Below are 21,123 nucleotides of genomic sequence, written 5' to 3' on the forward strand. Positions count from 1 at the left end.
CTGCAATTGTAGTATTCATCAAATGCAATTGTAGTTCTGGGTATACAATAACTTAAGCTTTCTGTTCATCTAACAAATTACATAAATTAATAGGCCACACAAATTCACTGCATGATTAATTTCACTTGCATCTGTTGACCATCTTTGATTTTCATGTCTTCACTGTAATGTTGCTTTTGGATGCATGCCACCATTTGTTGTTTCCTTTCTCTTCTTTCTTTTTGGCTTCACTGGGGAGCCTACAAAACATTATTAGTGATGAGGTATAGTTCAGTCTTGTAGTGCTTCACTGGGGAGCCTACAAAACATCTAAATTCTCCTATTTTTTGGCTTCACTGGGGAGCCTACAAAACATCTAAATTCTCCTATTTTTTGTCCTAAATTGCTGTTGTTTTTTGTTGCTTTTTGAGAAAGTAGATTGAAAAGATTAGGATACTAACCTTTGGTGATGAGGTATAGTTCTGTCTTGTAGTGCTTCTTCTTGAAAATTTCCTCTTCTTTTGCAATCTGATTTCTTCCCCTTTCCCCTGCTCTGCGTGAGGAGAGCAGAGGCTTTCCCCACGCACATCAGATCTGTTTTCCTCTCCGTTGCTTCTCTCCCAAGTCTGTGTCCTATATATGCTATGGATTGCTGGGTTTGGGCTTTTTATTATGGGCTGAACACTCAGATCTGTTAAATGGGTCTTTTTTCTTTTATTATGGGCTGTACAGAAATTACAATGGGTTTTCTCTACATGGGCCTCTATGGGTTGATGTTGTTAAATAGGTCTTTTTCCTTTTATTGTGGGCTGTACAGAAATTACAATGGGTTTTCTCTACATGGGCCTCTATGGGTTGATGCTGTTAAATGAGTCTTTTTTTCTTTTATTATGGGCTGTACAGAAATTATAATGGATTTTCTCTGCATGGGCCTCGTGGGCCTCTTTTAGAATGTAGGCAACCAACAATCATGTGCTAACTTGTTATAAAACACACAGATTCTTGTTCTATTGTAAATCATGTGTTTTACATACAACCAACAACCATGTGTTTTCTTATCCTAAAACACATGGTTTTTTGTCTGTTACAATTTGTGTGTTTTGCAGCCAACAAACAACCATGTGCTAGCTTTTGCTAAAACACATGGTTGTTCAGTGGACAGACTCTTTATTCTAGGAGATGAATCTGACGTGTGGTACAGAAAAATCGTGTGTTGGATTGCAAAAAAAGTTACATAGGCGTTGTTTAGCAATCCTGTTTATTCTATAGTTTTTATTGTGACAAAATTATGATGTGATACTATTTTACATTAGCTTTGCATAATGAACCATGCAATTTTATGATTTTTTTTTCTTGCTGCCGTCGCAACGCATGTGTACTCCCCTGGTACGGCTAGGAAGAATGCATGTTCACGAAACGCCCGTCGTACGTGCCAGTCCCGACCTCGTCGCTTCACTGCACGCCTCTCCTTTCAGCTACGAGCACGAGGGGATTCTTCCTGCGCACGGTCACCCCGGTCTCCTCCTCCAAATCAACCTCGCCATGCGGCGCGCGCCAGTCAAAGCAGAACAGCAGGTTGGCCAGCAGCAGCTCGACCACGGAGGTGGCGAAGTGCAGGCCGGGGCAGGTCCTCCGTCCCATCCCGAAGGGTTCACCTAGCGCCCGGACGTCCGGCTCGTAGGTGTGTGTCCGGACGCACTTAACACCCGACCAACGGACAGAGACCCAACCAATCCGGACTCGCGTGCGTCCCGACTCGCGGCGCGCTCGCTTGCGGCCCCGCGCAGCCATCCCGCCGCGCCGCCGTCTTGCTTGCGGCCCCGCGCAGCCATCCCGCCGCGGCGCGCTCGCTTGCGGCCCCGCGCAGCCATCCCGCCGCGCCGCCGTCTTGCTTGCGGCCCCGCGCAGCCATCCCGCCGCGGCGCGCTCGCTTGCGGCCCCGCGCAGCCATCCCGCCGCGCCGCCGTCTTGCTTGCGGCCCCGCGCAGCCATCCCGCCGCGCCGCCGTCTTGCTTGCGGCCCCGCGCAGCCATCCCGCCGCGCCGCCGTCTTGCTTGCGGCCCCGCGCAGCCATCCCGCCGCGCCGCCGTCCGCGTGGCCCCGCGCAGCCATCCCGCCGCGCCGCCGTCCGCGTGGCCCCGCGAAGCCATCCCGCCGCGCCGCCCGTCCGCGTGGCCCCGCGAAGCCATCCCGCCACGCCGCCCGTCTCGCCACGCCGCCCATCCTCCCGCCGTTTCCCTCCTCCGTGTTCCCCTCCGCAGAGGTCCTCCCCGCGCTGGCACCGGCAAACCCCGTTCCCCCGTCGCCTTCGACTGCTTCATGTCTCATCTGCTGGCCAACGCCGAGATCCCCACGGGCTGCCTTCCCCCGGCGATTGTTGAGGGCCGTGAGACCGATCTATGGGTAGACGGGCGCAAGGAGGGCCCAAACCGGGGATCAAGGGACGGAGTGCCTGTTGCAATCACCAGGGGCAAGGAGATGGTGGTGACGAATTCAAATCAACCCAATCAGCATGTAATTCCTCTGTTTTGCTACTGAAACTTGTGTTACAATAGTACTCAAATATTTAACAGAGTCCACTGCAACAAGAATTTTGGTTGTCTGTGTGTTCTGCTGTGTGTCCTATGATGACGCTTTGAAACGTGCAGGAGGTTGATGACGATTCTGTTAGTGGACATCACCAGATTGTTGCAACTTCAAGCACTAACAGGGCTGCCTATGTTTCAGAAGTATGTTTCTGGGAAACTCTAACTAAAATTGTTTATTTCCTTCAAAATAATTAGCTGTTGTTGACTGCGTGTGTAATCTGACAATGTATTTGTAACATAGGGTTCCATTGACCCTATTCTTGATCAGAGTCTTTCTAACGGGGCAGCAGTTCAGCTGTTTGAGGGTGTTGATGTGGAGATAACTGATGACGAGTTGGTGTATGAAGAAGAACAGGACGTTGTTAGCTCCCAACCAATTGTTCCATTTGAAGGGATGGAGTTTGATACAATAGATGAAGCAAGGAGGGTGTACAACGCTTATGCATTCAAGATGGGATTTAGTATCAGGATAGGCTCATCAAGAAGTAGTCGTGTGACTAAACAATTGATAAGGAAGGAGTTTGAATGTTCGCATGCAAGGATTACACCTGGTGAAAAGGAAGAAAGTGCATCGAGTAATGCATCATCATCGGCAGCAGCTACATCCAAGAAGAAGAGTGCAACAGCGGTAATGACCACTGCAACAAGGAAACGAAGCACGTTAAAGAAGGCAGATTGTAAGGCACATATGGCTGTGGGTCTACGTAACGGAAGGTGGAGGGTTGTGGTGTTTCAAGCAGAGCATACACACCCTTTGGTGAAGATAAAGGGCAGGGTAATGCAGCTGCGGTCGCACAGACGAATATCATGGGCAGATTATGAGCTATTGAAGACACTGCACCATCGAAACATATCCACCATGCAAATCATGGCAGTGCTAGGAGACTTCCATGGAGGCGTGGGAAACCTAACCTTCAACAGTAAGGATGTCTCCAATATGAGGACACACTTGAGGGCAGGACTACGGTACAGAGACATGGATGCTGTCCTAGAGTATTTTCAGAAGTTGCAAGCCGAGAGCCCTAGCTTCTTCTATGCTATCAAGCTAGATGCTGAGAATGCTGTAAGGGGGTTGTTTTGGGTTGATGGCAGATCAAGGGAGTTGTACAAGTGCTTCAGGGATTGCATATTCTTTGACACGACGTTCTGCACTAACCGGTACAACATGCCCTTTGCACCAATTGTTGGGATCAACAATCATGCCCAAAGCATCCTACTAGGTTGTGCTCTGCTTCCGGATGAGACTACTGAAACATTTGTGTGGGTGCTTCAAACGCTCAAGGATGCAATGGGTGGAATAGCACCAACCAACATCATGACTGACCAGGATAGGGCCATGAAAGCTGCAATAGCACAGGTATTCCCTTCTACAACACATAGGTGCTGCAAGTTTCATGTGGTCAGCAAAGCTTGTGAGAAGTTTGGTTGGTTAATTAGAAACAACCCAGAATTTGCAGATGAGTTTGACTATTGCATCAACTTCACCGAGTCTCCAGAGGAGTTTGAGACGTTGTGGCATAACATAGGGGTGAAGTATGATATGCATAGCAATGATCATTTTCAGAACATGTCTTCAACCAAGTCTATGTGGGCACCTGCATATTTCAAGAAATGCTTCTTTCCCTTCACAAGCACAACAGGAAGATCTGAGAGTATGAATGCATTATTCAAGACAATGGTGCACCCACAGGACTCAGTGTTGCAGTTCCTTACCCAATATGAGTACATAATGGAAACAAGGATTGAGAAGGAGTATCGAGAAGCAGCAAAAGGTGAAACGACAAATCCACCGCTGTGGGGGAGGTCTCAAATTGAGAAGCAAGTATCTAAGTTCTACACTAGAAGTATTTTCTTCAAGTTTCAAGAGTTGCTGCGTGATTCCACGGCATTAACTATAGATTCGATTGCTAAAGAGGGAAGCCAAATGACAGTGCAGGTAAGGTGTACATACAGACTGCACATTTCTGTTGCAGCATACATAGATGTTCTGTTTTACAAAAATACTGAAACATGTTATTCATTACTAGTGAAACATAATCTAGAGTCCATTGAAACAATAATTCTGGGTGACTTTGTAAATTGATGGTACCCCTATTTTGTACTTATGTTGTAGGTGTTGAAACGAGTATACAAGGAAGGTGAGGTGACATTGAAAACATACAATGTTGCTGCGAATCAGGGGTCTGAAACATACACTTGCTCTTGCAACATGTTTGACCAAGATGGTCTCCTATGTCCTCACATCCTGAAAGTCTTTACTACACTTGATGTGCAACATGTACCGCAGAAGTATCTGCTGCACAGGTGGTCTGAAGAAGCTACGCTGAAAGTTCCTCAACATTTGTCAGGTCCTGAACCAGTGTTTGGTGTTCCAGCGACAAATAAGCTGAGGTACAATGCATTGTGTAGGAAAATGACACAGCTGGCTGCTGATGCTTGTGTGGGTCCAGAAGAGTACATGGTGGGTTCACAAGGGATCGATCATTTGAGGGAAAAGGTGAAGGAAACCACGAAAGCATTGATTTCAAGACAAAATGATCCCCCAAATGTAGTTGAGGGTGCAAAGGAGGTGGAGAGAGGGGTGAAACAAACAAAGTTCAAGAACCCTCCAGCAAAAGATCCACAAGGGAGGCCTAGGAACAAGGTTGACCGTAAGAAGACCATTGTACAACAAGTGAAAGAAAAAGCAATAAAGAAGAACAAGTCCAAGGCTAAGAAAGACAAAGCCAAAGAGTCGGTGTGCTTGGTATGCCACGAAGAAGGCCACGGTGTGGAGACGTGCAAGTTCTTATCGGCAGCAATGCACCTAAGGGACACAGAGTTAAAGCTGTAGATTTATATTCCTTGAACAAAAATAAGTGTATATATGAGGCACACATTGATTTATAAATTATAAACCAATTTAGTTTTATATACGAACTCAAGCTTCTTTTGGTGTAGCACTTCGCTCATCTTTCTTGTAGTAAGTTTTGATTATATCTCCTTTCCTTTTTCTACAAGGCCACCTTTCATTGAGATTGATCACTTTCACATTACGTACGATGAGTTCTATGATTCCTTCAAGGCAAGGGGATTGGTTGGTAACAATGTAATGGCTTTGTGGAGTTATGAGTTCAATCTTGACCAGCTTCAAATGCTTAAAGAGAATAAAACAAGAGATATTAAATTTGCTTTCCCCCAGTTGGCCACGGTAATGATACAATACCTGTGACTTTCTATTTCTAAATGAATTCCTCGAACTCATCTTTTATTTAGCTTTTTTCATTTCTTATTTTTCCAACCTTTTTTTTTGTGTGTGTGCTGCACAGTCATTCTTGAGTGTGGATCCAGCTTCTTTCAGTAATGATGGGACTCTCAAGAAAATTTACACCAAGATAAATGAAACATGGACTATCGCCAAGATGGATCTGGTACGTGAGGTGTATATACATTGTTTCGTTCCAATGAGAAAGGCCATCAACGAAGCAAGGGCACTCATTTCAAATGGGCAGTACTAATGTTACATCTGAGTTGCTCTACTGAAACAGCAAAGTTTCATTACTGTTACATATGAAGATATCCTAATGAAACAGTTGTATATACTGTGTACATTCGAAAGGTTGAACACTGTTACATCTGTGATCTTCTGTTGCAACAGCATGGTAGCACTATTGTTACATCTGAATTGCTCTAGTGAAACAGCAATGGTTGAACACTGTTACATCTGTGATCTTCTATTGCAACAGCATGGTAGCACTATTGTTACATCTGAATTACTCTAGTGAAACAGCAATGGTTGAACACTGTTACATCTGTGATCTTCTGTTGCAACAGCATGGTAGTACTATTGTTACATCTGAATTACTCTAGTGAAACAGCAATGGTTGAACACTGTTACATCTGTGATCTTCTATTGCAACAGCATGGTAGCACTATTGTTACATCTGAATTACTCTAGTGAAACAGCAATGGTTGAACACTGTTACATCTGTAATTCTCCAAGGAAACAGTTATCAACTTCTGTTACATCTCAAATTACGGCAACACTGAACAAACATTAACAAGCATGGACCGATAGATAACGTAGCGTATCATGAATCAACTCCATATTTACAAGAAATATGATGTTTCATGGCACATCGCTCTCCTAACACCTCCTATCTACATAGCGTCAACTTCATCAGGTCTTCCTGGCATTGTACTTCTTCACAAATTCATCTAGCTTAACCACATTGTGTTCTGATCCAAGGAGTAGTGCAGCAGCATGCTTCCTGAAGTCTAGCACCGAATCCTAGGCAGAGACATAATGAAAAAAAGAAAGCAAAGCAAGACTGAGCAAGCATATTTAGAGACAAAAAATAAGAGTTATAAAAATAATAATATTTTAGAATCAAAACACATACTTTCACAAGTGATGGATCCACAATCTTCTTGCCATCCCATGCATCCATATAAACCATTGTAAATATCCCGCAGTCATACCTTTTAAAAAAAAAGGAAAATAAAACATGTGAACATACAAATCATTAGGCAATGATGACTAGGAAGGACATGCTAAAAGTGCAACATACACATTCTTTTGTTTAGGATATCCCTCGGGGTAGATGCACTCAAAACGAGACACATCAGTTCTGAGTACCCCATGTTTCAGTGCGGTGGCTGAAAAATTCTGAATCTGAAAATAAATGAAACAATTCAGGAATACAAATGCAACCCAGAATCAAGAGCTACTTCAACATCTAAAGAATGAATGATGCAACATGAAATCGAGATCTATTTTAACAAAAGCAGAATGAACAGCAAGGAATCCACCGATCCACTTACCAAGTTCTGGGCACACTTCAAACATGAGCTCTCCTTAGAGGCGCTTAGAGAGTCAAAGAAGGCAATTTGCTTCATGAACATACTAACACAAAGAAGCACCCAGTGGTCTTGAAAAATTATCGGAAAGAACATCTGCATACACCTTTCAGTCATTGACACATGCAGCAAATGACAATGCAATATATAAAGTGGAGAGAATGAAACATTGGGAAAAGTACAGTGCAACATATGAATGCACATTGTGCAACATGTATGGAACCATTTGAAATGAGTGTATCTTGCTTCGTTGATGGCCTTTCTCATTGGAACGAAACAATGTATATACACCTCACGTACCAGATCCATCTTGGCGATAGTCCATGTTTCATTTATCTTGGTGTAAATTTTCTTGAGAGTCCCATCATTACTGAAAGAAGCTGGATCCACACTCAAGAATGACTGTGCAGCACACACACAAAAAAAAAGGTTGGAAAAATAAGAAATGAAAAAAGCTAAATAAAAGATGAGTTCGAGGAATTCATTTAGAAATAGAAAGTCACAGGTATTGTATCATTACCGTGGCCAACTGGGGGAAAGCAAATTTAATATCTCTTGTTTTATTCTCTTTAAGCATTTGAAGCTGGTCAAGATTGAACTCATAACTCCACAAAGCCATTACATTGTTACCAACCAATCCCCTTGCCTTGAAGGAATCATAGAACTCATCGTACGTAATGTGAAAGTGATCAATCTCAATGAAAGGTGGCCTTGTAGAAAAAGGAAAGGAGATATAATCAAAACTTACTACAAGAAAGATGAGCGAAGTGCTACACCAAAAGAAGCTTGTTTCAACAAGTATGAATGAAGTATAGAAACAAAAAAAATAGCTAGTTTCAACACATGCATACTACATTCACAAGAAGTAAACAAGCCTGGTGCAACAAAATATGGGTAGCACATTAAAAGAGTGCACAAAGTGTAGGACAATTCAAAGTTGTATCCCTGATCAAAGATAGGAGGAGTGGGGAGTGGGTAAACTCACGGTTGGCATTCACCCTCTAACTTGAATCCCTGATCGAAGGCTCTTTTAGCCAAAAAGTTGCTCCAAATTTCTTTGATATCAGCATCATCACTCTTCGGTCTTGTTTGCTTCGGCCCAAGCCCAACATCAATCCTTTTCCTCTTCTTTCTATTCCTTTTATCAATTGTGCTTGAGCCTGGTTGGTTGTCTTTGGAAGCATCAATGGTTGTGTATGCTGGACAAAAAATATGGGATAAAGTATATGGAAACAAGTGTACTAAAACATATGTAAATAGATACTGCAACACATGTGGTAGTACCAGTGAAACCTATATGAATGATTGTTGCAACAAATAATCCAGTACTAATGAAACAATATGAAATCAAGGCTGCAGTATTTAGAAAATATAACTACTGAAACACATGTGGTACTACCAGTGAAACATATATGAATGATTGCTGCAACACATAAGCCAGTATTAATGAAACAATATGAAATCAAGACTGCAGTATTTAGAAAATAATATAACTACTAAAACATATAGACAGATATACTGCAACACATTTGGCAGTATCACTGAAACATATATGAATGGTTGTTGCAACACATAAGCCAGTACTAATGAAACAATATGAAATCAAGGCTGCAGTATTTAGAAAATATAACTACTGAAACATGTAGACAGATATAATGCAACACATGAGATGGTACAAATGAAACAGATTAGGAAAGTTATTGCAATGGGTATAGAAAAAAGGGAAAAAGAAGCCACATTTGAACACATGTACAAATTAGGAGTGTTTACTGGTAGGCGTAGGGCTTCTTGATCTTTCTCCACAGACATCTTTGTACTCTGGGTCCTCAGGTTGGAATAGGTCAAATGAAGGGATATCATCTATATACGGATCTATATATGAAGGGCTTGATGGCTTGCAAGGAACTGGATCTTTTGTGATATCCTTTGGTGGGGTTGCTAGAGGGGAAGGAATTGGATCTTTAGTACTCTCATCTGGTAAGATCAGTGGAGGGGAAGGAACTGCATATTTAGTGCTATCTGCTGGTGGGATTGGTGGAGATGAAGGAACTGGACCTTTAGTACTCACATCTGGTGCAATTGGTGGAGGGGAAGGAAATGGACCTTTTGTACTATCCTCTAGTGTGATTGGTGCACTAGAAGTACTTGCATGTGTTGTACTCTCTAATGGGTTAGATGGTTTTTTGGGTGACACAGCAGCTGAACCTGTTGGATCTGGTGGAGGATGCATGTTGACATTGTCATTGGTAGGTTTCTTCAGGTGGCTCATCTTATTTGACATATCAGCAACATCATTCAGACGTTTGTTCAAATGAATAAATTTAGAAGCCAACTCAGCACCACGCTTTGCCATAATCGCCTTTCCTTGCTCTTTCATTGTATTTGCAAGCTCATCAAAATCTTTCTCCAACAAAGAATTATGCTCCGCCAATAGAACTTGGTATTCTTCAGGAAGAGACTGCAATAAATAATGCAATATATGAAGTGGAGAGAATGAAACATTGGGAAAAGTACAGTGAAACATATGAATGCACATTGTGCAACATGTCTGGCATTTACAAGTTGGTTTTGACAAAATCACCTCAATGGAAACCGCATGAGTACCATCTGGATGGCGGGAGGAAGTGCCTTGGGAATCCATCCAGTCATTAAGGCTTGGCTGCACTGGATCTTCATCTTGTCCAGACAATGGAGCCGGAGTGTAACCAGTCATGGGAACTGGGATAGGATAGGGGCTTTTCTTTCGGAACTAACAATGAATGAAGATATATTATAACAAAGAAATAAATAATGCAATGGCTAACAGGAATGACTAAAGATGAATGAAGATGGAAAAAAAACATCAAACTCACAGGTTGCTGCCCATATGCATTAAGCTGAACCCTACTCCTGTCAACATTTGAAATGAATTCAAAGTCTTTCTTGGTGACATGGCAAATGCGTGGGACAGAATAGTTGATTTTGTGGGTAGCCCGGTCAGCAGGTATGTCAAGACAGTCCATGTATGCAATCTACATTACAAATGGTACAAAAAATCATGAAGGCCCAACATTAGGAAATCGCGGCTGCAGTATATGGAAACTTATGTAATCAAACATATATAGATAGCTAATGCAACATATAAGGTAGTACCATTGAAACAGATCAGCAAAGTCATTGCAATGGAAATACAGATGGGTACAACATAGAAGGGATAATCAACATACCGCAAAAACCACAAGGCAAGAGCCAAGGTAAGGACATTCAGTACCACCTTCATCTTGTTTTGAAATGGTTTGGTACTTTCGGACTTCATTCATCAAATTATCAAGAATGTGCCCAGCCCAATCAAATGATCTGATTAGAGAGACATCCTTTAAGTTGTGCAAGTACCGTGGGGTGATGGCATTGTCTGTGCCTGGGCAGAGTACAGACCCCAAGGCAAGCAACATGAATGCCCTCAGAAAAGTGGTCTTGTCATTAGCTGTTTTCAACACATCAATGCATTGGGACAATTTTCCTCGCACTCCATCCATAAAAGGCTCACGAATCTTCAGGAATGCTTCATATTCATCCGCATTGCAAGTAAGCTTAACAGGCTCATCTCCACTTGGCACACCAAGAATGTTGCAAATAAGCTGCTTGTCAAATACGATAACTTTATCTTTGCGCCTAAACTCTCTCAAATCAGGGTCAATGTGCTTCATGATCCATGCAACAAGATTCACAGGCACGGAAAAGTCAGACATGCTAAGTAAAGCACCTAAACCAGCCTCATTTATCCAACCTATTTGTTCCTGATTGAACTTGCAGTCACGGATCCTGTGCAACGAAAATCTGGTTTTGAAGGCATCGCCACTGCTTTTGGTTTTGGGAACATTAATTGCTGTGTAAAAAAAGATAGAGAAAACAACATATGTATCAACACACAGGTGGACAACATAGATGCTTAGATAACACATAACATTGAAACATGCCAATATATAGAGTCCATCTTGTTGATTGTTGCAATATATATGTATAAAAAGGCATGAAACATTGGTAATGTCATGGTGAAACAAAGAAATATAAGTTAGTGAAACATGTTCAAAATTGCCAATATATAATTGCCACTGCAGTATATGTATCTATTGACTTTTGTTTAGATACTATATGATTGATTATATAATACTAATAGATCGGATCAAAGGAGATATGCTGATCGAAACAAGGCAACAAACAAAATAAACAGTAGGGACAAAAACACATTCATAGTAAATAAACAATATCTATTGGTGATCTTACACTATGCACACCTAGATAGTAATATCGGTGATCTTACACTATGCTTAAACACACATTGCAACCACTGCACAGATACAACATCAAATCAGCATAATAGTAACATGATATGCATAATTAGCATCAGAATTAGCATCACAAATGAAACGAAAATATATCAAAGGACTAAAACCTTGCTGCTGCTTTGGGGCCTTCTTTTTTGGAGATCTCTTCATTGAAGATGATTGTCCTGCCTTGCGGTTGCGGTTGGAGACATTCAGTGTCAAACCCCCTCGTGCCCTGCTGTTGGACACCTTCCTCACTGCCATACGCACCCGACCACGTCCCTGGCCAGATGGTTGTGCATCCTCATCCTCGGTGCTGCTAGGCGACTCGGCCCTAACAGGTGATGCATTGAGGCCGGATCTAGTATGCATCGTCGGGTTTGGTGCTGCTTGAGAAGGAGGGAGGCACGCAACGGCTTCGTACCTTCACGGCTAGGGTTCCGGTGACAAAGGGCAGCACGCAGACACGGTGGGGGCGTACGGGGCGGCAGGCTGGAAGGTTGGAGGCGCGGTGAACACGGCCGGCGCAGTGGAGAAGAGCGTCGCAGTGTAGATCGGCACGGTGGGCGGATGGCGCGGTGGAGGCGATGCGCGGCGCGGTCGCGCCGAGATGGAAGCTGGCCGCGCGCAAAAGGCCAGCCGCGCGCCCACGGCCGGCGACGCGCTGGAGACGGGAGGCGGCGGAGGGAGGCGCGGTGGAGGCGCGGCGGAGGGAGGCGCGGTGGAGGCGCGGCGGAGGGAGGCGCGGTGGAGGCGCGGCGGAGGGAGGCGCGGTGGAGGCGGTTCTGTCTGAATCGGTGTGCTGCGTGTCGGAATGGATGAAGGCAGAAACCGTCCGCGTCCGGAAACGAAAGTGGCCGAGTGCGGTTGAAGTGGGCCGCCCGCGCTCCGGGCCTGAAAGCCCACGTACGGCGCGTCCGGACGGTTGCGCGAGCGTCGGACGCCCGCTCCACATCATTACCGCATCCCGAACGACATGTCGAGCCACAGCTTGTGGTGGTTGCTGAGGTCCGCGATCTCCTCGTGCCGCTCCGGCACGAACCGCGCCGCGTCCGGCCCCCACGCGTCGGGGTCCTGCCCGATGGCCTTGGCGTTCACGAACACCCGCGTCCTGGCCGGTATCTCGCAGCAATACACCGTGCAGGGCTCGATGGTCTCCCGGGGCACCGGCAGCGGCACCGGCGGGTGCACCCGCATCGACTCCTTGATGACTCGTTTCAGGTACTTGAGCCGCAGGAGGTCACATTCCTGGACTATGTCTCTGCCAGCCACGGCGCCGCGCACCTCCATCTGCGCCTTGGCGAGGATGTCCGGGTGCCTTACTAGCTCTGTCATCGTCCACTCCGCCGCCGCCGCCGCCGCCGTGTCGGTCCCGGCAATGAACATGTCCTGAAATAAATACGCACATGAATGCATGGTTCCCGTTGTTCAGAAGTCGAACAGTCGGCCGATCGATCAAGAAACTTGTGAACATGCAAGCGTGTATGAAGATTGAAGCGTACGTACCGTAAGGATGCCTTTGATCTGGTCACGGCTGTTGAACGTGCTCTGGTAAGCCGGATCGCCGTGCAGGCGAAGGAGCACGTCCACCAAGTCCTCCCCCTTGGAGGCATCGCCACCGCGCTTGCTGAGGTGGTCGTCGATGATCTTCTCGTAGAACGCGTCGAGGTCATGGAAGTTCCGCTCCAGCCGCCTCCGGAGGCCCCGGAGCGCGTCCAGCCACCCCAGCCACGGCATGTAATCAGCCACAAAGAAACCGCCTAGAAGCTTCTGTGTCTTCTCGAGGACGGCGCCGGCCTGGATGCTCTCTTGGCCGCCGTCGTCGCCGAACGCGACACGCCGCAGGATCGTGGTGCTCGTCGCTATAAGCAATTCGCTCAAGTTCACGGCGGGAGAGCCACTTCTGGACCTGGACGTGTCCGTTACGGCGGCGACGAGCGCGGCGGCCTCGCCCTCCCGGACGTCGCGGAAGCTGGGCACGCGCGGGGCGCTCAGGAGCTCCGACAGGCACGCGCGGCGCGCGGCGCGCCAGAACGCGCCGTCCGCGGGCGAGAAGACGTTGTCCTGCATGCCGTAGGTGATCCGGGTGGCGGCGTACAGCACCGGGCGACCGGACACCGCCCGGTCGTTGGGCTGGAACAGGGCGCGCAGCGCGTCGGCGGTGGAGACGACGACCGTGGGCACCGAGCCCAGCCGGAGCATCATGAGCGGCGCCGCGTGCTTGGCGGCGAGCGCGGCGAGGGAGTCTTGCGGCCTGCGGGACGGTGCCCAGCTGGTGCAGGTTGCCGATGAGCGGGAGGCCACTTGGACATGGGAGAGAAGGCGAGCCGGCGGCGCGTCTCTTGAACGCTGCAGGCGACAGTTGCTTCAGGTAGAGAATGATAATGGTGGTAACGAGGAGGAGGAGGACGCATGAGAACAGCTCATCGTGAGCGTGGAGAGTCTCCATGGACACCCTTTCTGACTGCTGTTACGTGGATGAGCGTAGCATGGTATTGTAGCAGTATATTTATAGCCTGTTCGGTTGCATGCAGCGCCTTTTTTTCTCCCCTCACGTGTTATCGTAGCTGCAGCAACTGCCGCTATAGCCGAACACGCGAAAAGACTATAGGGAGAGTTGCCGAGAGAGAGAGAGCGCTGTTTTTGTTGACACTACTAGTGTTAACCTGTTGTCCGTTAAGTCTGTTGGTTTATCTAAAATATCATAGCTAAAAGAACTGTTTATGGATTTATAATGAAAGAAAAATACTCTGACAAATTTAGTAAATAAGCTCAATTATTTACTAATTTGTTGTAAAATAAAAACACTGCTAAATGACTATAGCTGAATAGACTCTTAGCCGCCTGCTGCTGTCAAGAATGTTGTTTTGTCGAGCATGAAGGGTCCAGTACTAGTAGGAGTCTGACCAAATAAAGCCTGGGATTTTTTGTGTCTGTCTTTCTAATAATGATTCTTTGAATACCACGGCAAGGTGTGAGGAACAAACATGGAAAAAAAATTCAGGCGTCCTGCTCGTTTAGATACATTTTTTTTTGGAGTTTTAGAAAAAAAATACCATGATTTTATAAAATACTTTTGTTTTAGAGTGTCACGAAGTGTTTGAGTGCAACAAATTTTATAGTTTTCAATACCACGGTATTGCTGAAACCATAGTCTTTTAGAGTTTTAAAAACTCTATTATGATTTATTCTTTTCAAAACCACAGTTTTACACATCAATAGTTCTAAAACTACTATGGTTTAAAATTAGCATATTTACTAGTTCAGCAACATATGTTCTTGTACAAGCTAGTAATAATGCTAATTGTGTCAGAACTTTATGAAGGGCTCACACGGAACCCTGAAGCTCTTCTATATTTCTCTTTCATATCACATAACACAATATTTACGTGGTTATGATTTCCAGTCCTCTTTCGTAGTTTTTTACTTTTATTTTACATCGCATCTCTACATGTGTTTGACCATGTGTTAAGTTAAGACTTTTGTTCAATATGCAAATCGGCATATCTTGCACCTTATGCATGCTGCTACATATGCTTCTAAATTACTCAATTGTCATTGTCAATATAGAAAAGATAGCTCAAGTTATAACAAGTATATAGTACCCCTTAAATTACATATAAATTACTGACCTATGATATTATAAAAAAAATCTAAAGCAATCCTGAATCTGATTAAATTGGCTACATTTGTGTCATTATAAAATTATCTTAAAATACTTTTATCTATGCTTCTATTACTCACTTCATTCGTGGATAATATAGAAAAAACTATCTTAAGGAATACATGTATGATGCATGGCATTATGTATACCTTATATACATATATGCATGAACAATGGAATGTCTATTTACAGGCCAAATACACAGCTTAAGTGAAGGGTTTAACTAAACATATGTTAAATATACAAGGAGGTCTGATGCAGGGGAAATATGTATAGGATGGGGAAAATATGGCATTAAAGTCTATAACAAGTGGATAAAGATAAATTTACCTTTATACATATTTTGTTTTAATATGATCATACAAGAAAATTTTAACTAAATAGGCATTATAAACACAAATGGAGGTGCCATGCAATTGAGAAAAAATGAGAATGGAACAAAAGGCTGTCAGTAACTAAAGCTTCTCAAAGATTCTAAGGATAGTGGACACATGTCATGAAAATTTTAGATAAAGTTTTGAATGCTTTTAAATTTAATTTCAAAATGAAACAAAATTTTGAGCATACATTCTATTAAGGAACTTGATATTTCACTTAACCACATATGCTAAGAAGCATGACAAAATGTTATTTTCCAAACCATGATATAGATGGTTTTTTAGTTTTTTGAAAATATTTGGAGTTAAATAGTTTAACTAAAAACTCAATATAAATTTCTAATCGTAAAAGCTATGATGCTAGATAGAAGCAAAATAAGTTGTGAGCATCTATTTGAAAAAAAAAACTTTCTAATCTTTTTGAAGGTCCCTAAGTCTTTTATTTTAGATCTGACAAAAAGATTAAAAAAATCAATGTGGCTTTGAAATGTTGTTCTTTGGGAGAACGACTTTCAGAAGTCACGTGCTAGAAATTTCTGGTTTTCGTTCTACCATTAAACATTTTTTATAAAGAGTAAAGTCCATCACCGGTCCCTAAACTTGTTTGGGTGTCATCCTGGTCTCTAAACTTGTAAAACAATCGTTTAGGTACCTAAACTTATTCAGTTGTGTCAACCTAGTCCCTAAACTTAGAAATCTCCCATATAGGTCCTCAAACTTGTTCAATTGTGTCATCTTGGTCCCTAAACTTGTTTTTAAGTCTCATCTGGATCAAAGCAGGGTGAATCTAAAAACTCTATATAGGAAAATAATTCATAACTTTTTCATATGAATTCAAATGAAGATAAACTTTATATCAAATTTGTAGTAAACAATGCGATCTACAACTTTGTAGTTGAAAAGTTTTTCAATTGAAATCTTTTGTGGTCCCAAAATATTTTTTGAAAGTTTTTAGATCTAGAAATTTAAAATTTAAAATTAAATTTTGTGATATTAAATGACTTTAAATAAAAAACATTTCAACTACAAAGTTGTAGAACGCATTAAGGGCTACAACTTTGATATAAAGTTTGTCTTCATTCGAGTACATATGAAAAAGTTATGAATTATTTTTGATATAGAGTTTTTAGATCGCTTTGTTTTGACCCAGATGAGACTCAAAATCAATTTTAGGGACCGGGATGACACAACTAAACAAATTTGAGGACTTAAACGGGTGATTTCTAAGTTTAGAGACCGGAATGACACAACTTAACAAGTTTAGGGACTGAGATGATACAGACGAACAAGTTCGACGACCTAAATGGTCGATTTGTGAGTTTAGGGACCGGGATGACACACTAATACAAGTTTAGGGACCGGTGGTGGACTTTTAAGACCATATTTTCTGTTTCTGGCCACGACCGTCGACCGACGAGGCGCTTTCGGCGTCGCGCTGGACTGGAAACAGGCTCCGCAAGCAGCAGGAGCCGATTTCATTTCAGAGATGGGCCCTGCTTTGCACCTGCACAACACAGGAGCGCAGTGACGGCAGCGGTGGCACGGGTTGCATCTGCGGGCTCGCGGCCTTTCTACGAGTGTTGGTGGATCCAGCCGTGTGCATTACCCCGGCAGAATCATCCCCGGGCCCCCTAGTTTCACCAATATATCACAGTGCCCAATATCCCGAGCGGCGCCCAGCACGTCGCCGGTGTGGCAACTGGCAACTCGTCCAGTCAAGAAATCCATCAGATTTGGATAGATAGACTTAGAGCAAACTTATTCTAAAAACAAAGACTTAGAGCAGACTTCAATAGTCTTTTTATACTTTTCGAATAAGGATTTTAGTAAAAATATCCCCTTCAACAGTTTATTTCAACTAAATCATCAAATATTTTGTTGTCTATTCTCTGTTTTATTGCTCACCAAAGATTGAGAGCAGAGCCGACTCTCCAAAATGTCAAACAAAATATAGAGAAGACATCAAGAGAGAGAGAGAGAGAGAGAGAGCAATTTTTATTAGAATGGCTCGGGGTTGAGTTAAAAAATTACTGTCAGCACTGTTCGCCTAAAATGCATTTTCTGAACTTTTCATACATACTAGTAGACATGCATGTGCGACACATGTCTATCAAAACAACCTTTATAATCAAACAATAATAATAAAAATGAATCTTTGGAGAAGTCAACATATATCATATAAAATATAAGCATAATTGTCACAATTGTGATTCTATTGTTTGAGTTGAGTTTATAATTCTGTTTCGCCTATCCGTCTCTCTCCAAACAATTATCACTGGGACATAGTAGTGAGACATGGGTGTCTTTTGGCACGACTTCACATCCGCAGGCTTCTTCGCCGGAGCAGCAAATCGTGGCTTCACATCCGCACGCGAGAAGGTCCCCCGCTCCTCCAAATGCGCAGAAGTGCTTCTCCTCCAAACGCACAGAAGTGCTTCTCCTCCGGCCCCGGTGCCGAATCTGTTGGCGCTTGGCAGAGCCAGAGATGGCGTGCCACCAAGCAGGCTGAAAGTATTTGAGCACATTGTCACATCCATATCAGCGTAATACTCATGATGTTCTAATAAAAATGTTGCCTAACGCAAATTATTTATTCATTCCATGACTAAAGTAAGTTGAATGCCAATGTGATAGCCATACATAGTTTCAAGTTCCTTCTTTTAAGAGATATAAAAATGCCACAAACCCATGTAAAAAATATTTGGAGAACTGCAAAATTCGTTAATGAGTTAAAGTGCAATATCCATTTCCCATTGCAACTTTTTTTTCACACAAAGCGATGTCAGTCCATAGCTAGGAAGAGAACATCAGAATTCAGTCACATATGAGATTCAGCATGGATAAAATTGTTTTTATAAATCAGCAAGGCCACTCCAAGCTAAAAGTTTCAGTGACATTTGGATTATATTGCTATATGAATGTGGTGCAACAATGCAAAACTATGAGTTATCAGCATATAAATTTTGAATAGCTGCATAGGGGAACCTCAAGCCAAAATACAAAACATAATTGATACATCCTTCCCTCCTACATGAGGATGTCTTCCATGTAGTAATAACCAGGAAGAATATTTCACTGTTGCTTATCCTCAAATGTGCAAAATCAATTTCCATAATGATCAATTATGGCGTGTGAGCAATATTTCTATTCATGGTTGCATAAAAAAAATCTAACAAGATTAAAGGATCACACATACTAAGAAGTTGAGGGAAGAATAAATAGAAAAAAACATCCCTGCTATAAAATACATCTTCCATTCACATTTGAAATTGCAAGATGGGAAAAATCACCTTTCAGAAAATTGCCCTTCACCTGAGATTTCAGTCAATTTGGCTTTTTTCGTCCACCTGAAGAAAGAACCTAGAACTCAGAAAAATTTAAAAACACATTCAGAAAGTTGCCATTTACCTGCGATTTTCATTCAGTTAGTGATAGCTGCAGCAGAAGGGATCAAATAACTGAATGGAAAGTTGAGCAATCCAATACAAGAATCGCTACAGTTTTTTTTAGTATAACACTGTAGATCGTTTCAGCTGATATTCGACATGTGTCAATCTAGGTTCATGTCCACCACCATAGGTCTGAAACTAACTCAGGAGGAACTTTGTTTCACAACTCAGATCTTGTGATTGGGGATTGTCTTCATTGAGTTTCTTTTATGCTGCACATCAGATGGAAAAAATTCTAGTGCCTAAATCATATTTTCATTTTTTTGACATAATGGCAGGAGCTCTGCCTTTCAATTAAGATAGAGCAAGAGAGTTTATGTACAAGTTTCAATTATCAATAAGATGGTAGTATACATTGTATTTTCTGGTTGAACCACCTATGAATGTTGACACATATATAAAATATGAATAATGAACGCATGCATATTGAGTTACCGAGTAAAGATTATGACCTGAAATATAAATAATGAACCCATGAATATTAAGTTATTTGGTACAGACTATGCTCCAGATTCTGGACAACTTGCGTTGTACCAACATGTTCGTAAGAATGCAAGTGCATATTTTCAATGTCACCATAAAAAACGCCATGAACTCCTGAAATACTTAAGGAAAATGAACAGTCAATAGAAACTGTGGAGCATGTTTGAAGATAATTGTTCAAGAAACTACCAAGTGGCAAAATATAACTGAATAATCATTTTTTTTTAGTTACCTGAAGATGTCAGCTGCTCTCTTCAGAGTGGTCGCCACCTTAGAGTTGCAGTATTCCTAGTCACAAGTGAGGACGCTCCAAAAAATGATTTCAGTTTGAAAGGCTGTAGCCACCAGCCAGTATAATTACAACTTTGTCAGGAAAACCAAAACCATGTGATCATTGAGTTTCACACAGGAAATGAAAATGTGCGTGATATTGACAGGATTGCCGGGCACTGCAAAATCTGCAATGTAGTACTACCTTGCCTTCTATCTGATCTATCAGGTCATTCCTGCTGTCCAAAATATTTCATGAATGATGGATCAGGCTTATTTTGAACATTTTTTTTAAGCAATAAAATTGTCCACCAACCTATGAAGATGTATTCAGGTGAACTTTCTAATTCTATGTTTCTTCTACAAGAAAAGGTAAGCTAAAATATACTCCCTTCATACCCATAAAGGAAGTCGTTTAGGACAACGACACGGTCTCCAAAGCCTAACTTTGACTCCTTGATTTTATAAAAATATTTATCAAAAAGTGGGATATGTATACTTTTATGAAAGTATTTTTTCAAAACAAATATATTCATATGGTTTTCACATTTTCAAATTCAACAACTTAAAAGTTATTCATGATTTATATTCCCAATGTTTGACTCAAACCTTATCCAAAACGACTTTCTTTATGGGTACGGAGGGAGTACCAAATTGAATTATTACCCTACCAGTATTCAGAGCCAGACTAAGGATTTTTTTCAAAATCATTGAAAAGAATATTGTCTAAGAGGAAATTACAATGGCTCAAAATGAGTTTATTACCAAATAAAAGTCTGCTCCTTCTAGGAAAAAAAACCAACTGTGTCCTTGCTTTCCTAGACCAACCGCAAAAAACAAAACACAGAATATAGTGTCAAGAAGACGTGGCCACTGCAAATATAGTGTCAAGAAGACGCAGTCGTGCATACACGTCTGATCTTAATCCATTATTGCACATCATTCTCTGAACAACCTAAACTCCATTAAATATTGGCACATGGTTGCTATTTACCTACAGTGTGTGCCTGACCAGATATTAGAAAGAAAATTCCGAGAGCATTCACCCTTCTGAAATCATATCTCTCATTGGTCTGCACAAAAATAGATACAAAACCATCAGTGAACCCAACAACTTACTTTTCCGAGCTTATCGTGAATGTAAGGAACGTTCCGTAGAATTACGGTTCT

General features: G+C 42.5%; 2 protein-coding genes, 1 long non-coding RNA gene and 1 pseudogene across 3 annotated transcripts in view; 1 reads left to right on the plus strand and 3 right to left on the minus strand.

Annotated features, from left to right (window-relative positions):
- LOC8058726 lies at window positions 1,432-15,388 on the minus strand (annotated as a pseudogene).
- On the plus strand, window positions 2,631-5,506 carry LOC8058725 (protein FAR1-RELATED SEQUENCE 5). The gene is made up of 2 exons (XM_021463396.1): window positions 2,631-4,503; window positions 4,681-5,506. The coding sequence occupies exons 1-2, from the start codon at window positions 2,962-2,964 to the stop codon at window positions 5,398-5,400; spliced, it is 2,262 nt and encodes a 753-aa protein (XP_021319071.1). The 5' UTR covers window positions 2,631-2,961; the 3' UTR covers window positions 5,401-5,506.
- On the minus strand, window positions 17,860-20,484 carry LOC110436383. The gene is made up of 2 exons (XR_002454282.1): window positions 19,042-20,484; window positions 17,860-18,256 (listed from the first exon to the last, which is right to left on the minus strand). It is a non-coding gene; the product is annotated as an uncharacterized LOC110436383 (long non-coding RNA).
- Window positions 20,691-21,123, minus strand: part of LOC8058727 (pentatricopeptide repeat-containing protein At1g08070, chloroplastic) — a 3,826-nt gene continuing 3,393 nt past the window's right edge. Inside the window, exon 2 of the mRNA XM_002448008.2 lies at window positions 20,691-21,026. The gene's annotated coding sequence lies outside the window, so the exon portion shown is untranslated. The remainder of the gene's footprint in view (window positions 21,027-21,123) is intronic.

Source organism: Sorghum bicolor, chromosome 6 (genome assembly GCF_000003195.3).
Source record: "Sorghum bicolor cultivar BTx623 chromosome 6, Sorghum_bicolor_NCBIv3, whole genome shotgun sequence".
Taxonomy (NCBI): domain Eukaryota; kingdom Viridiplantae; phylum Streptophyta; class Magnoliopsida; order Poales; family Poaceae; genus Sorghum; species Sorghum bicolor.